Source organism: Pimephales promelas, chromosome 22, assembly GCF_988280905.1.
Source record: "Pimephales promelas chromosome 22, fPimPro1.hap1.1, whole genome shotgun sequence".
NCBI lineage: Eukaryota > Metazoa > Chordata > Actinopteri > Cypriniformes > Leuciscidae > Pimephales > Pimephales promelas.
Genome location: NC_142790.1, coordinates 14,936,057 through 14,955,111, shown reverse-complemented (window position 1 = coordinate 14,955,111; position 19,055 = coordinate 14,936,057). Strand labels below are relative to the sequence as shown.

Genomic DNA, 19,055 nt, shown 5'->3' with positions numbered 1-19,055 from the left:
ATTAACATATGCTCAGGACTGACCTGCTGTGTGTTAGTGGCTCTGTGACAGATTAAAATGAACTCAGAGACCAAGGCTTGTGATTTGTTTTCTTTGTTGTGGACTTTGGCTGTGTGATATAGAGATCACAAACAAAAAAAATGAGGGATAACTGAGAAAAAAAATCAGCCCGCAACCCTGGAGATCAGCGACTGTTTGTGTGAAGATTAAGAGAAAAAAAAATGGATTTTGTGTTTGTCCTTCTGCTATCTCTCTCAGACTTATTTGTTCCCAATGTGACACAGTAACTGAGTCACAGGAAAACGAAAGTGATGGAGAAAGCAAAAAAGGGAAAGAGGAGAGCAGTGGAAAAGAAGGTTCATGAAGAATGGAGAACTCAGAGAGGAAAACAGAAGAAGAGTTAAATATGGTTGAAGTCAACTAATTTGAAGTGAAAGTGTGTGACTGCTAGTTCAGGAAATTACAAACCAATGAATGAAATAAGGGGCTAAAGTGAAGTATGTGTATGGGAGAAAGTGAGAGAATGAAAGAGAGGAAGGGTAAGAGAAGACGTTGCAGATAGAGGAGCCTGGAGAGATAGAGGAACTAAAGAAAAAGGCAGAACTCCAAGGAGAACTGCCAAAGTGCCCATATCTGAGCCCCCATCTGCAGTAATGAGAGTCTGTCTGCTAATAGAGTTAGCTTGCCATGGATAACTTTAGACAACTTTCTTATTTGCCGACATGGCTATACTGTAGTTACTTTAGTGCTAAGGTCACGATCATCTTCATAGCAGACCGAGCCCATAAAGCATTCAGGTACTTTGTTACTTTTATTTCCCTCTCTCTCACACGCACTCTCTGCACCTCTTCCTCATTTCCATCCTCTACTCTTTAAAAAAAAAGAGTAGTGTTCCATAGAGAGTGGATCCTTTCCCCTGGTCTGAACAATATCTCTCTTTGTGCCCCTTTTCGGTGAAGGAGGAAAGGTTGTTGGCTTCTCCCCCTAGTAGAGCGTGTGAAAAAGAGGGGAACGTGCGAACGAATTGCGTTAGCATGCGACGCACATCATGCAGTGAGCCTGCAGCCGGGCTCACTATAGTTCTCCTACACTGGCCACTAAAAATGGTGGAAGATTTTAACAGCTGTGCCGGATAATAGGAAATGATTGTTATTCATCTCAGAGAGGTGAGGTTCGAGAAGCGCACCTTACGTGTGTCGTACATGAATAGTGCAAGTGGGTGTAAAATGTTTTCAAGATCGTTTTCAGATAATGATGTTGGTTGTGCAGAAGTCAATATTGGGTTTTGTAGTGGAGGCAGCAGGTGTTAGTGTGTGGGTACGGGTTGCGTAAGGCCGTGCGTGTTATGCCAGGATGCGCTTTTAGCTTTTTAAGAGTGTATTATCTGATGTATCAAAGCGGTTTTATGTGTTATAGAGATAATGTGGGGAGAGATTGAGAAGTCATAGTCATATAGTTCAGCAGGGAGGGTTTCTGATTAATAGAATAATCACATATTAAGTATTTGTGATGTATTAGTATACAGTTAGTCATTCATAAAGCATTGTGTGTTTTTAATTCGTTGATCAGCACATAATTTATTCGTGGACAGTTGCAATGAATTATTATGCATTTATGTAAATGATTTAGTACATAGCTTCATTGGAAAATTGGTTTATTTATTTCAATTTATATACAAATACAATATTTCAGTTTATTCATCATATTTAAAAGTGATCTGTAAGATTTTAACTTAAAGTTAAAATTTATTTACAGTGTTTATATACATTTCATTAACCGATCAGTATTGGTTACACTATAACAGTTGTTCCCTCACGCTGCGTTGATTGACGCTAGGGAATGCTTCGCGTGATGGCGTCTTCATAACAATTTTCATATTTGATAACTATGCTTATATCTCATTTGGTATTATCAAATAAATCGCTGTCTATACAATTATATATACTAATTATTTTTATATACATAATAACAAAATGAATACAATTTATGCTAAAATAAAAAATAAAACTGAAAATAAAAAGCTAATTCAAAATTCTATATGGCATATTACTCTATATCATTAAAACACCATTTGCAACTGTTTATTAATGAATGTTCTTGTTAATGCTTGACTGATCATATTAATTCACATTAATTCTCTATTATCTAATGCATCATTAAATGTGTCATTGCTTATAGTCATTATTAAAGGAGTAGTTCGCTTTAAAAAAAACTTTTGCTGATAATTTACTCACCCTCATGTCATCCAAGATGTCCATGTCTTTCTTTCTTCAGTCGAAAAAAAATTAAGGTTTTTGATGAAAACATTCTAGGATTTTTCTCCATATAATGCACTTCAATGGGAACCAAACGGTTCAAGGTCCAAAAGACAGTTTCGGTGCAAACTGCAAACTGTTCAAAGGGCTTTAAATGATTCCAGACGATGAATAAGGTTCTTATCAAGCGAAACAATCGCTCATTTAATAAATAAATAACAAATTTTAAGTTTTATAAGCTAACATGATCGCCCTGCTCTGTTCTGTAATGCTTGTCCGTGACTCTCCTGTTCGAACTCGTTTATCAAAATGAACAAATCTTTTTTCGTGTCATTTGGTTCATTCAACGAACGAAACGAACGACTTGACTCGGAAAAAGATTTGTTCATTTTGATGAACGAGTTCGAACAGGAGAGTCACAAACGCTCATCACAGAACAGAGCAAGGCGAGCATTCGAGCTTATAAAACTTAAACTTTGTTATTTATTTTTAAATGAGCGATCATTTCGCTTGATAAGACCCCTTTTCATCGTCTGGAATCGTTTAAAGTCCTTTGGACAGTTTGCAGTTTGCACTGAAACTGTCTTTTGGACCTTGAACCGTTTGGTTCCCATTGAAGTCCATTATATGGAGAAAAATCTTGGAATGTTTTCATCAAAAACCTTAATTTCTTTTCGACATGGGGGTGAGTAAATTATCAGCAAAAGTTTTTTTTAAAGTGAACTACTCCTTTACAGTGTTACAGGCAAATCATGTATATGAGAAGCTAACTTTCTGTCTTTGCAGGTTCCTCAGGATGAGTGGGGTGGCTTCTCATCTGTGGGTCAGGATGAAGAGATCCCGTGCAGGAGGATGAGGAGCGGCAGCTACATCAAGGCTATGGCAGAAGAGGACAGTGGAGACTCGGACTGCAGCCCCAAACCTTCACCCAAAGTCCAGGCCCGGAGAGCCAGTTACCTGAAAGCCACCCAGCCTTCCCTCACCGAGATGACCACACTCAAGTGAGTCTGGGAAAGTATTAGCTTGTGCATTTTGCCAATACATAAATCACATGGGAAATTAAATGCATGTACTCGGTGTGCACGTGAAGAGTGCAGGTGCGCGGGTCCGGCGATCCGTCTGCAATTTCAATGAACCTTCATTTTCTCTGGGGTCATTTTAAACATGTTATTTTACAGCCGCTCAAGCCACTCCGCATCTCTAAGTGCTGTTGGGATGTGTCTCTTGAGAGGGTGAAGTCTCGTCCTTAAACCCCACCTCTGTTCACACTCAAACGCATACACTCACTCGCTGCAATTTCATATAAAATCCTCCATGTCCTCAGTACAGTGAAATCCTTTCACTTTCCCCTTTATTAAAAATTCAACAGAACAAAGCCATTTCAAAGGGAATTTTCCTACGCCTGTAAAGTTCCTACCGACATTTGTGTAGTTGTGCACCATTATATCATCTGTAAATCGTATGTTTTTTAATGTAGGAACTGATACTGAGTTCTATTTATCTTATAACCTTATAACCTTACAACATTTCCTACTTAGACTATATACAATGAGGTGAGTCACTTTTATCCCACTGACTTCTTCATGAGAGCAAACTGATTTGCATCATAAAGAGAACGAACACAACACGTTTGGCTCTGTGTGTGTGAATGTGCACTTTTGTGTGTAAACTTTGCAAACACAGCATTCGTATAATGCGAGCAGTATCACTGTGACAACACAGATGCTAATCAGATCAGTGTAATGATTGAAGTAAACATCATTTTTTTAAAGAAATGACTACTTTTATTCAGCAAGGACACTTTAAATTGATACAAATCTTTCCATTCATTAAAGAATCAGAAAACGCTGAAAACTCAAAGGAAAAACTTTCCTGTTTTAAGCATATTGTTGTCATGTAATCGTACCCTTAAAGTCCATGAATAATGTCAACATGATAGTCCTTAGACACATTAGTACACAAAAACGTACAATACCCGTGACATGTAGTTTATACGTTTACATATTGAAACATAATTCACTCAATTGATGACGTTCCAACTGAATCTCTTTAGATACTCCCTCTTCAGTGTGTAGGAAGGGCGCATAGGGACCCTGTGATGGGCTCTTTATCTATTTCTGCTTGACAGAAAGTGCCGCAACATTGAATATTTATAATCAGAGCATTGTGTCTTGAACTCAAACATGGACACACACATTCAAACACACATATACTGTACATGCTCCCATTCGCACACATACTTGAAGCTGAAAAAATAATACATAATAAAAGAAGTGAGATTTATAAACCTATATCCTCGTAAGCACACTTTCCATTTCCACACAGTAATAGAGTAGACATACACACTCATGCAAATGTGTGCTGAAACAACTCCATGTATGCACCAAGAAAAGAAAAGAAAATGTTGCGTTATATAATGAATATGCAATCCCTCGAGGCCTGTGCTCATTATAGACAGATATTTCCTTTATTTCTTCAAAACAATTCCACAGACTTGCATTGAAGCCATGAGTCATATCTATGATTTATGATTAGTTTTTTTTTTTTTGTTTTTTTTTTTGGCCACAAAACTAAACTTTAACCAAAACCGAACATTGAAAAGATTAATATAATTAATTATATTAAAAATGAGCTTTAATGTTTTGGATTGAATAATGTAAATAAAATGTATGATAATTTATTAAAAATAGTTTACATGTGTATAAATGATTTATCTACATAAAAAAAAAATGTACAATGTGAAAAACCTGAGGAAAAATACCATTTAATGAGAACACATTAACTTTGTCCTATTTTTCTCCACAATATCAAAATGTATCATTCCCTCCTCACCGTACACTTCAGTGAACTTCTACTCTTTTGTTTTGTGTTTTTTTATTATTTGCTGCTGTAATTGATCTCATCCACTGTCATCTCTTCCTTTAAATCTATTCTTATACCTTTCCTGCATTCTTTCCTCTTTGTTTCTCTTTTTCTCTCTCTCTCTCCTCATTCCTCACTCTAGTGAAGAATGACTAATGTGTGTTTTTACTCTCTGTAACTGAATACTATTTTAAGAGCCGCATCCATAATTAAGATTGACTCGACCTGGAGGGATATAATGCGTGTTTGTGTGCGTTCATGTTTAATGCATTTCTGTGTTCATATTCCAAGGACCCGATCGCCCATCCTCACGTGAACAAAATAGTTGAATGCAATTGTGAGGAGTTCATGTTTACATTGGTCCCAGATGCAGAATACACAAACACACACACATAACAAAGAAGAGTTGTTTTTAGGTCAATATTAATGAGTATGATATCTTGAACATGAGTTACACTCTCAGAAAGAAAGTATGAAAGCTGTCACTGGGACTGTACCTTTTCAAAAGGTAAACTTTTGTCCATTTTAGATGCTAATATGTATGTTTTAGGTGTTAAAATGTCAATTTTAGGTCCTAATATGTACATTTTAGGTCCTAATATGTACATTGTAGGTGTTAATATGTCCATTATAGGTCCTAATATGTAAATTTTAGGTGCTAATATGTACATTTTAGGTGTTTATATGTCCATTTTAGGTGCTAATATGTACATTGTATGTGTTAATATGTCCATTACAGGTCCTAATATGTAAATTTTAGGTGCTAATATGTACATTTTAGGTGTTTATATGTCCATTTTAGGTGCTAATATGTACATTGTAGGTGTTAATATGTCCATTATAGGTCCTAATATGTAAATTTTAGGTGCTAATATGTACATTTTAGGTGTTTATATGTCCATTTTAGGTGCTAATATGTACATTGTATGTGTTCATATGTCCATTACAGGTCCTAATATGTAAATTTTAGGTGCTAATATGTACATTTTAGGTGTTTATATGTCCATTTTAGGTGCTAATATGTACATTGTAGGTGTTAATATGTCCGTTATAGGTCCTAATATGTACATTTTAGGTTAATATGTACATTTAAGGTGTTAATATGTACATTTTAAGTGCTAATATGCACATTTTAGGTGTTAATATGTCCATTTTAGATGTTAATATGTCCATTTTCGGTCCAAATATGTACATGTTAGGTGCTAATATGTATATTTTAGGTGTTAATATGTCCATTTTTTATGTGTTAATATGTATATTTTAGGTGCTAATATGTACATTTTAGCTGTTAATATGTACATTCTAGGTGCCAATATGTACATTTTAAGCGCTAATATGTACCATCAAGGTACAAAAGTGTACCTTTTGAAAAAGTACAGCCCCAGTGACAGCTTTTGTACCTTTTTTTCTGAGAGTGTAGAGTAATCTCACCTTTCATTTCATACCTGGTCACGCTCTCTTTCTGTTTGCAGGATCAGTACGGATTCTCATTCCCCCAAGCTGCAGATCCGGAGTCACAGTTACCTGCGAGCGGTGAGTGAGGTTTCCATCAACCGAAGTTTGGACAGTCTGGACCCGGCCGGTCTGCTGGCCTCGCCCAAATTTCGCTCCCGAAACGAGAGCTACATGAGGGCCATGAGCACCATCAGCCAGGTTGGTCGTCGCCCCCCTCGTTCTGCGGTGGAAATCGCCATTAAGATACTTATCTTAAACCAGTTGGAAAGAACAACTGGTTCCTGGATTAGATCCTAAAGGTGATTTCCAACCAGAACCTTCATCAACGTGGCCTCTTCAAGGTTTGCAGAGGGGAGGAAAAAACAGGAAAGGGAGGAAAAAGAGATGTTTTTGCTCAAGCAATCAATTTTTGTTCAATCCATGCATCATCTCATGGAATCCTTTATCATTTCTTAATCCATCCATTATTCAGAATCCTAAATCGCATACTATCAGTGCAGTGCAATCTATGGAAGATTAGGATTAGAGCATCAAAATCATTGTATGTTGTGAACACTGTGTTAAAGAGACTTTTACAGATCTAAAGACCAAAGTATCATTCAGATGGTAGTGAAGCAAGACAATTTACACCACAGGACACATGACAGTGTAGTATGATACTACACTCATTCATACTATACAGAACATGCCTATTTGTCTTCGTCAAGTGTAGTATCTACCTACTTGTTATCAGCTAATCAATAGGGGAGAGCGGGGCACAAGCTAACGCTTTTTGACTTTCTCAGTTTGTGTAAAGAGTATTTATTTTTTCCCACATTAATTTCCCACATGTCTTGTACAATTATGTGATTTTGTTTTATTAATACAGTGTATACTTTTTTTTTTCTTGATTTACCCCAAAATAATGGAAGTGAAATGTGACAACATGCCCCATAGGTGGGGTACATTGTAACATGTGAGGGGCACATTGTAACATCACCATATCTGATCTAATCAAAAAAAATATATATACAAGTCAAGCCAAAATATTTTCTTAATAAAATAAAATTATAAACTTTTTCATATAAAATCCTGATATTTTTTAATAATTAAAAATAAACAAATTATTGAGTTTGGAAACAATCACACTGGAAAACACAGCTATAGAGTTCATAGTTCAAAACAAAATAATAATTAATAATTTCTGAACATTGACTCACAGTCTTTATTTACACGTTTCTCATGTTTTCTCAATAGAATATAATAGCAGATTTCTAATAGGGGCACATACTGTAATGCAGTGTTACAACATGCCCCACCTGCACAACTGGTTTAAACCCTGCTAGTGTCTTCTACTAGTTAGCGAAGCATTAAAGAACTATATCAACTGTTAAACAACAGACTGGAGATTAAAATAACATCAGATTTGTCTAATTTTAAATAAACACAAAAAATAGAGATGAAAAATTAACTTAAGTAAAAAGTATACTTTTGCTATGGTTAAATAAATGTTCAGTGATATCTTACGAAGATTTCGGAAATTTGAAATGGCAACTAATACACAAAGTTTCGTCATGCTAGCATGTGTGGAAGTATTTAAAACAAGTGTGTTACAACTAGCCCCGCGTTACGTTCCCCACTCTCCCTTGTGCAACAAATGGATTTGTGGTGTCACAGACCCGGTTTTATGATTTTATGGAAGTTTTTGTCCCAATACTGTGACAAAATTCACCACCAAGTCCATACTAGAAAAATAAATTCAAACCGAAATGTAGTACAGTGTGCATCAACTCGGTCAGAATGGGCTGTTGTAGGAGAATAAACTAGCAACAAAATATTAGCATTGTGTAGAGAGAGCTCTCATGTTACTTTAAATACTCAAAGGCAATTTTAAAGGTGAGTTGGTGTCAGCAAAGCTTTGTAAGCAATTTTAAGTGGTGTTCTTCCTTGTTAGCATGTGTAGCTAAGAGATTTTCAAGGTGAGTTTTCAGGATTAGTGTCACTTGCCATGGGATTTTAAGGTGAGTTTTCAAGATTAGCTTCTGTGGCCCTGGGATAAGGTGATGGGCAGCGTTTACAACCGATACAAATTTAAGGTGAGTGTTTAGAGGCCTGAAAGCTCACTCAGACAGACAACAGCCCTAACCTTTTAGAGATCTGTTCCTACCACTCGTGAAAAAAGACACTGCCCCAGGCGTGCATGTGGATGAGAGTCTTTTCCGCTCCCTGAGGATATATCAATCATTTCAGTGACAAAAAGCTAAGTCAGCTCGAAAAAAAACCCCCATCATTCATTGGTGCCTCATACTGAATGTGTGTGTGGGCATGCAGACGTGTTTGCACTGTATGTGTACATACGTGTGTTGTGTGTTTTGTGATGTTTATTGCTTATTGCCTGTCTGTCTGTATAGCTTCCTTTTACCAATAACAAACACTCTGCTGTCCTTTCTTCCAATCACAACTCACTATTAGTCCTCCAGTCATAGAATGCTCCAAATAACCTATTTCCAATTCCATTTGAACTTCAAATCACAAGACCTTTTCCTCTGATAAGTTTTTGTGTAAATTACACACTTCTCCTTACTGTCGTCTCCTACACTGCTGTATTGTATAGAATAGCACAGGTGATGCAGTCACACCTGATATTGCTTTCACTTGTACAGATTTCCTCCCCTCTGCACTTTTTTTTTCTGGTATGTTATCTGTATTAGTGTGTTTAACCCTTATCATTGAAGATACAGCATGGCCATTAGAGGGTTAAATTTACCCTACATGATAAATGACAGCTTAGGATTCACAATTCAAACATTTCCACCCCCCAGAAATTGATTTTATGTCAATAATCAACCTATTACTAATTTCCTTCTGTGACATTTACCCATATTTAAAATTTCATGACATTACAGGGTGAAAAGTTGATTAGATGTCAATATGTTAACCTCTGGTACTGTGCACATGATTGTCGTGTGATTTTTTGGATGATTTGTTTATATTTTATTGAAATGATTGTACTTAATTTTAATTTGATGATATTTTTTATTTAATATTCTGTTTTTTAGGGGATTTTATGGTACTAAATTATATTTATGCAATACATTTATTCACTTTTTGAGCTGAAAATGAAATTTCCATTTTAATATGAAATATATATACAAAACCGTGAATCTAAACAAGCTACGTTCCAAACATGAAGTTGATATCTCAAAAAATGAGTATTCAGTAAGAATTTGTTTGTCCACAGTACCAAATGTTTTCAGTAGTTGAAATTCGTCTCCAAAAATGTGGTAATTTTTTTACCGCATTTGCTTAACTAATGAAACCTTTACCAGGTTTCGTACCATTCCGATGAGGTAAAAAGTAAAAAATAAAATAAAAATAAACATAAAAAATATTTGGTCCAAAATGCCTGTTACAGCACCAGAGGGTTAAGGTCTAAACCAAATAACAGCTGTTTCAGATTTGTCTTAAACACACGAAGGTTTTTTTTTTTATTCTTTGTTATTTACTTTCTTGCTTTTGCATTTTTTTTTTTAAATATGCTTGAAATTCAAAAACATATTTTTGAACATTCTTGGCACTGATATATTCTTGAGCACCCTTTGAGGTTTTTTTTTTATTTATTTATTTTTTTTTACAAAATATATAGTGTTAACATAATTGTACATTTTATTACTTATACATTTGATTTACATTTTTATTAAAATTGTTTTGTATTATATTGTTAATTTTACAAAATGTACAGTGTTAACATAATTATATTAAAAAAATGTAAATTATATGTACATTTTATCACTTATACATTTGATTTACATTTTTATTAAAATTGTTTTGTATTATATTGTTAATTGTAAAATATTTCTCCAAAAAATAAATAATATAAATCAAACAATAGCTATTTTTCTATAAATAATTATTATTATTTATAAAAATAAACAATTATAAATGAATCGATCAAATGATTTTGCATTTTAAAAGTGAATGAGTGGACTATAATGAAAACATCTAGGTTTGTCAACCTTAGTATTTGAAATATGTTCCCTTTTTCAATATTGCAAATATACTTACAATTTCCTTTTTAATTACCTTTAAATATATTAAAAGTATATTCGTGTTTTTACCTATTTTCACAATACAACTTTTAACTTAAAAAAAACTTTTATCACTTTTAAATAAAAAAAATATACTTGAAGTGAAAATTCTGTTTATTTTTTAAAGTGTATTTATTTGCACTTAATTAAAAATATATTTTAGTTATATTTAGTTATAACTGTGTGCTGGAAATGGTCATTGTAACAATGCATTGAAATTATACTAAATTAGTATGAAGAACTAAATTAGTCTGGCTGCAAGTATACTTACCTGTAGCATTTTTTTTAAATTATAATTTTTTTTTGTAGCATTCAAATTGTTTACCCAATTGTTCATTGTACATTACTAAGCCTTGAGCTAACATCTTGAAATCTGCTCATACAGACAGGTGTACTTATACTATATAATCTACAATTTGTAATATATAATATATACTCCAATTTATTTATGTCCTATATGCTGCGATGGATCCCATGACAGAAGGGTGAAGGAGTTAAGTGACAGCATGTGGTGACGCGTTGTCTCCCCCTGCAGGTGAGCGAGGTGGAAGTGAACGGGCAGATCGAGGCCGTGTGTGAGAGTGTGTTCAGTGAGATGGAGTCTCAGGCCCTGGATGCTCTGGATCTGCCGGGGTCCGGATGCTTCCGCATGAGGAGCCACAGTTACGTGCGGGCCATCGAAAAGGGTTGCACGCAGGAGGAAGAAGACGAGAGAGCGGCACGTCAGGCCATCGTCCCACCTCGAACTACTACTACTGTTAGAACCATCCAGAGCAGTACAGGTACAAGCACATTACAACCTCATGAAAGTTTATTTTGGCATTTTTTTCTAAGCATAAAGTCAAAACCGCACTGGTGGTCTAACAACCTGATTTTTTTTAATCGTAAAAATACGAATAGTTTGGCAACTTTTTTTTTTTTAAGTGACTATTGCTTTGACTGACTGAGAAGTTTACACTTACATGTATTAAAGGTTTATGTAATATATATATATATATATATATATATATATATATATATATATATATATATATATATATATATATATATATATATATATATTATGATATAATATTATAATATAATATAATATATATTAAATATTCCTTAAATATACATGCATGTGTGTGTATTTATATATACAAAATAATTATACACACTACATACACATATATTATGTAAACACAAACTTTTATTTTGGATGTGATTAATCATTTCACAGCCCTAATATATATATATATATATATATATATATATAATTTTTTATCCATAGTTCTTTTGCAATTTTTTAAATGATAACACACAAAGAATGAAGATTTCCTTGAACCCAACACATTCGTTCGTTTTAATCTAGATATTTAGTTTTTTTTTACATTAGCTCTTGAAAATCCATATTTTTCACTGACCCATAATAACTTCAAATGAAGTATTTGAAATTAATATATTGTGTTACTGAAGCTGTGGTATATAATTATAAAACTTAATGACCTCCGAAGTTCCATACATTCTTCCTACTATCATTGATAAATGTGCAATCTTGCCATTTTTATCTTCTATGCACTTCATCTGTGTGAATAGAGAGAGCCAAGGTCTCTCTCCTCCTCCTCCTCACTCGTACGGCGTGTTGTTTAATTACAGCGATTAGAGAGTCTCATTCTTTCTCCTCGTCACGCTGTCATCAGGGTCGTAGTCAGCTAATTAAAAACATTTTCAGACAAGTAGGACGAAGGAAAGCCTGAGAAAAAGTGAAAGAGCTGTTGAGCCAAATTAGAATGAGAGAGAGGAAACAGACAGGAACATAATGGATGGAGATGAGATTTGGGGATTTGGGGAATGACTTCTGTGTAAAAAAAAAAAAAAAAATACCCTCCATTATCAACCGTGTCCCATGTGTGTGCTTTTAAAAAAAAACTTTTATTCGCCAAGCTTTAATCTCTGGTATGAAAAAAAGAAAAGTCAATCAGAATTAAGTAAGACTTCATTGCTTTTGCTGGCCATTATTCATTTAAACAAGATGGTTATTCAATTAAATAAAAATTTCAGACATGTCATTTTATGCAATGTAGTTTCTGGGTTATAGTTTAACTATTACTATTAACAACCAACCAATAAAATGTTCATTGTTTATATTAACACGAGGGCTGTCAAACGATTAATCGCATCCAAAATAAAAGTTTGTGTTTACATAATATATGTGGGTGCACTGTGTATAATTATTTTATTTATAAATACACACACATGATTGTATATATTTAAGAAATATTTTCATGTATATACTGTGTATAGATTTATATATAATTTATATTAAATATAAATATAAATATTTTATATATAAATAATATTTTTTTTCTTAAATATACATACATGTGTGTGTATTTATTTATATACAAAATAATTATACACAGTGCACCCACATATATTATGTAAACACAAACTTTTATTTTGGATGCGATTAATCGCGATTAATCATTTGACAGCCCTAACACACAGACGTTTTGTGAAAGAATTTTTGGTTACACCTTATTTTAAGGTGACAGTTCCATTGTACTTACTCAAATAAGTACTGAGTAATTAATCAACTACATGTACTTAGAGTGACGGTTCGGGTTTGGTTTAGGGTTGGTTGCTTGTAATTATGCTTAATTTACTGTTATTACTATAGTAAGAATATAGCGTGTAACCACATTACCTGAAAATGAAGTGTTTCCAAAGAGTCTTTTGCTCACCACAGCTGCATTTATTTCATCAAAATAAAACAGTAATATTACAAATTTAAAAGAACTGCTTTCTTTTAAAATATATTGTAAAATGTAATTTATTCCTGTGATGGCAAAGCTGAATCATTACATTCATTCAGCATCATTACCCTCGTCTTCAGTGTCACGTGATCCTTCAGAAATCAGTGTGAAAATAATTATGCTGCTTAATTGGAAACATGATGCATATCATTTTTAGTAATAATGTAAAAGTCTGTTCTGTCACTTTTGATACACTTAGACCTTGCTGAATAAAAGCAATACTTTCTTTTCAAAAAAATTTACTGAACAGTACCGTATAGTTTAGTAAAACCAAGTTTCATTAAAGCTTTTGCTTTTTATTGTTTTTTTCTTTAAAAATGGTTATGTATACAACACACACAATTCTTTGTTTTGTTCATTTGTCACTAAAAGTTATATATTAATTATTGATCGTTTTCTAAGTTCATTAATCAAACATCTCTACTGTATTGAAAGTTGCAGACATGGACACGTAAATGCGTCTCTACAACACGCATCGTGTATTGTAGTGTAATTTATACGCGAAAATTAGTTTTTACGTGCATATGAGACACAGTTTATCACGTGCATTTGATACGCAGTTCATTTGCGTGTAATACACACGCACTCCACACCACTAATTCTACCCAAACGTATAATTCACACCACTTCTAAACCTACCCTAACCAACCAATGCGTATCCTATGCACGTAACAACTCACTTAAGCGTATAAATTACACGACAATATATGCGTGCTATAAAGACGCATTTAGTGTGATCGGGTTGGAACACAAAATACGCATGCGTATAGTGTCTTCTTTGTTTTCACAATTTCTCGTTTTTGTAGTTTACGTGAATTCAATAACAGTATCGTTTTCAAAAGTCTATTTTCAGCCCCCGAAAATTCTGTTGACGTGTAAATGAATGGCCAAAACACTTAAAAAGTTTTCCGTTTTTTGTTGAAAATGTTTTCATAAACAGTCCCTTACTCCACTATTTTGCTCCTGTAGAGTGGGAATAGAGAGAGATAGAGAGAATAGAATAGAATAGAATAGAATAGAATAGAATAGAATAGAATAGAATAGAATAGAATAGAATAGAATAGAATAGAATAGAGAGAGAATCCATTTATTTTCAATGAGAGTTGGAGATTTGAAGCATCATGACACTGTCGGTGATGAAACATCAAGCAATTTCTGTGCCACTTTTGGGTTGGAAACATTATGCAAATGAATGGTGATGTGAGATTGCAACAGTGGTGATCACATGATCCACCTCATTATGCAGTTGGAAACAGCAGTTGCACTGAAATGCTGACGGAAAAACAAAAACTAAAAGTACAGTAGCTCTCCGACCTCCGGAGATTAAATCACTGTAAATGTGAACATGCAGCCTTCATGAGGAGTCATTGGCAGAACACATGACCTGAAGCAAAATGGAAACAAACAACAAAAATGTTTTATATAGATGTACACTAAATGAAACACAAGCACAAGTGAATTTTTTCCTCAGGCTCTGTGACTACACAAAAACACACATTATTGACTTATTGTCACAGGAGAAATCGGTCAAAGGGAGCTAAAAGGACAAAAAAGCCTTCAGTGTTCACTGAAAGCATACATCTCTTGAGCGTATGTAGTAATGAGTTTATTCTGTGTATATGTGCATGTTATATAGCTATAGTTTAGTTGTTGATTTCCATTTGGTCACAACACGATTGTGTGTGTGTAAAGCTTAAATGAGTAGTTCACTTTTAAAAAAACTTTTGCTGATAATTTACTCACCCCCATGTCATCCAAGATGTCCATGTCTTTCTTTCTTCAGTCGAAAAGAAATGAAGGTTTTTGATGAAAACATTCCAGGATTTTCTTCATATAATGGACTTCATTGGGAACCAAACGGTTCAAGGTCCAAATGAGAGTTTCAGTGCAAACTGCAAACTGTTCAAAGGGCTTTAAACGATATCAGACGATGAATAAGGGTCTTCTCAAGCGAAACGATCGCTCATTTAAAAAATAAATAAAAAAGTTTAAGTTTTATAAGCACAAATGCTCGCCTTGCTCTGTTCTGTGATGAGCGTTCGTGATTCTCCTGTTCAAACTCGTTCATCAAAATGAACAAATCTTTTTTCGAGTCATGACTCGAAGGGTCCTAGATAAGCCTCTTATTCATCGTCTGATGTCGTTTAAAGCCCTTTGAACAGTTTGCACTGAAACTCTCAATTGGACCTTGAACCGTTTGGTTCCCATTGAAGTCCATTATATGGAGAAAATCCTGTAATGTTTTCATCAAAAACCTTCATTTCTTTTCAACTGAAGAGAGAAAGACGTGGATATCTTGAATGGCATGGGGGTGAGTCAATTATCAGCAGAAGTTTTTTAAAAGTGAACTACTCCTTTAACATAACACTGATTAGTATTATTAGTATTGTTACTTTTTGTTGTTATTTTTCTTGTACAGCGAGAAAAAATAAAATAAAATGCTATGTTTTTAATTAATTGCCATATTTTCCTTTGCTTACATTTTAAAAAATATATTCAATTGTTCACGTTTATGAATTAATTTTTTATTAGACGAGTTATGATGATGAATTGATGATGATGATGATGATGAAACACAGAATTTGTGAAAAAATTAAAGTCCGTGAATTTAAAAATTGCTTGCTCTCTGTATGACCAATAAGATTTAAGGATGTGAACTATAAGTAAGTTATGTAAATATATATATATATATATATATATATATATATATATGGTAACCAGAAAGTTTTTACAGCTGTCCCATATTGCAAGTTCCAGGCAGACACTCACAGATGTGCGTATCATTTGTCCTTTTAGCAGCTTTGATCTAAATGTCATTTCCATGGCATTAAAGGATTAGAACTCCCCATCTGTCTTAGAGTTTCTCTTTTTGTGTGCATCATCTGCTATTCTGTCCATCTCTCTCTTTCTCTGTCTGCTTCTTTCTCCGGGATAATGGGATATAATGCTTTCATGCCTCTAGCTTACAAGGAAACTCCAGCCCTAGATGAGCACTTGAGCTCTCAGGTCTAGAGAAATGATAGATGCCTCCATTCCTGATCCGATTCATCACTGACATTAAACAAGTTTCTTCTGAGACAGCAGGTCTATTATACTCAAATTTATTTGAAAAATAAATAAACGCTGCATTTTCAGCATCATTACTCCAGTCTTCATTTTCACACAATGGTTCAGAAATCATTTTAATATGCTGATTTGGAGCTTTAGAAACATTTCATGTTATTATGCATGTAAAACTGATTAAGCTGCTTAATATTTCTGTGATGCTCTTTTATTCAGAATTATTTTAAGAAGAGAAACCTCAAAAGAACCTTTCTATGAGAGGTTTCTCTAGCTTTTAAAGGAGGTTGTTTGTCTTTTCAAGAATCATGGAATTACAGAGGTGGAAACAAAGTTAAATGGAATTATATTAAAACCTGCAGAAATACATTGAGACTCAGTTCTTGTCGAAGTCAGAGGAGATGAGGAGAATGAGGGGCGTTGGGTTTCTGTTCTTTTTTCAACCACACGAGGGCGGGGTCGAGCACACACTCTGACTGATTTAATGCTACATAAAAATTCATGTTTTATACAAACATTAAAATTCTGTCATAATTTACTCGTCTTCGTGTTCCAAACCTGTACGAGTTTCTTACTTCTGTTGAACATAAAATAAAATATTTACACCAAATCTCCATATGGGATAGCCAATAGAACATTTTAGCTTTACTAATAGGTCATGCTTGGTAGTTGACATAAGATGACTGTGCATGGATATGATTAATGTAGTATCTTTTCATCTAAAACACAATTCACTGTTATTTTTATTGAGATAATGACAATATAAACCACGATAGCATTTCCCCTTATTTTGTAAAGGATTTATAGTTTTATTTCACACAAATTAGCCCATATGCATTCTTTTTTTCCCCATATGAGGTTAGTCAGTTCAGTGTGGTGGGAAGTCCCGCTGGCTCATTCATGTTTGGCCGGTACGGGAATCGGTGTATTTAACGGATGTGACGGTGTGGGCCGGTCCCGTACCCGCCCGTAACTGAACTACAGCTCGATCCACCGAGCGCGAGCGTTAACTCGGTGCAGCGTCATTATAGCTTCCATTCAAAGCCAAGCTGGAGTTTATCACTAGATCCCGAAGATTCATTTACGAGCTTTTCTCTCTCGTTCACTCACCGGTTAACGTTTACCGAAAATTACTGGGTATGTGTGATTCCTGGATTCGCCGCCTCTGTGAGTAAACTCTCTCTCTCTCTCTCTCTCTCTCTCTCTCTCTCTCTCTCTCTCTCTCTCTCTCTCTCTCTCTCTCTCTCTCTCTCGTCATTTGTTTGTTTGTGTGATTGTATTGACTGAGGTGATGCACAGCTAAACTGAGGACATTTTGCTTACTCACAGTGCAATGGACTGATGCGAGTTAACATCCCGTTTATAGGCTGATTATTAGCATATCGTTTAGCTACTTCAGAACTATATATTAGGCCTATAATAATTATATAATTTTAAATAAATAATAGCCTAATTAAAAATATTTTTCACGATATCATTTTAATAATATAATTGTGATAATAAAATAAACATATTTTAATTATAGCCTACTAACATAAAATAGCCTATTAATATATATATATATATATATATATATATATATATATATATTAATATTAATATTATATTAATAATATGAATCTAAAATATCTATCTATCAATACAAAATTGTAATGATGGCTTTGTTGTGTGTGTTTGAGAGAAACTGAACTCTGTCCATCATCGGTCTATTTTGGTATGTCTGTGATATTAGGGAGCAGGTGTCACTGTTAGGCAGGGCTCATACAGTCTACAAAGAAACTTCAGACCATTTGCTTTTTATTGCGTTGCCTTTTTAGGCTACGTGGTTTCACTTTTTTTCCATACTGGTGGAAATTATTATACCAAAAGTTGAGGTGTACTTCTCCCCAAACCTGGTCAGAAAACTGGGTCAGCATCCATGGGTGTATTTTTCATGTGAGAGCCCACATGGCTCAACCATCAAGTTTCAGTTCTGAGTTCGAGAGATCCCATTCATTTCAGATGGTCTAGGTATCCTGTGACGGCCGCATGCTGCATGGGTTCTATAAATAAAAGCTGTTGCCGCTGTTTGTGTTAGGCTATTTCCAGTTCAACCATACAGAAGACTCGTTCAACATCTAACTGGAAAAATTTCTTGTAGAAACACTGGAAAGTGTTTTTGTAGAAAAGAAACATGATGTCATGACGTTGTGTTGTTGTTATTAAGGGTCAAGATGTCTCCGTGTAATAGGAAAAAAGTGACCTGAGCAGAACATTTGTTCCCAGAATGAGGATGCTGCTGTTTCCACGGCAATTTATTAATTTTAACTGTTGATCTGGTGAAAAGAGGATGGGATGATGTCATTTAATTATCTCTCATTTTCTCTCTCTCTTTTTTTTAGAGAGACTGCTGTTGTTGTGACTGGTTCTGATGTAGTCTTTGCCACAAACAAGCTGTATTTGTGTGTGTGTGTGTGTGTGTGTTTGAAATTCTATTTTTGCAATAGCTCTTTATATTCCTATGGCAACGAGTAATTATCTGGTGATGGTGAAGTAGATTTATTTATTATTGTAGAGTT

General features: G+C 34.3%; 1 protein-coding gene across 5 annotated transcripts in view; it reads left to right on the top strand.

Moving 5' to 3' along the window:
- Nucleotides 1-19,055, top strand: part of dlgap1b (DLG associated protein 1b) — a 132,546-nt gene that overhangs the window by 79,550 nt on the left and 33,941 nt on the right. For 4 of the 5 annotated variants that reach the window (XM_089125570.1, XM_089125571.1, XM_039666680.2 and 1 more), the window contains exons 4-6: nt 3,042-3,256; nt 6,590-6,770; nt 11,175-11,421. In XM_089125570.1, coding sequence (XP_088981696.1) covers nt 3,042-3,256; nt 6,590-6,770; nt 11,175-11,421 — 643 coding nt within the window. The remainder of the gene's footprint in view (nt 1-3,041; nt 3,257-6,589; nt 6,771-11,174; nt 11,422-19,055) is intronic. The other variant, XM_089125572.1, reaches the window with a different exon arrangement.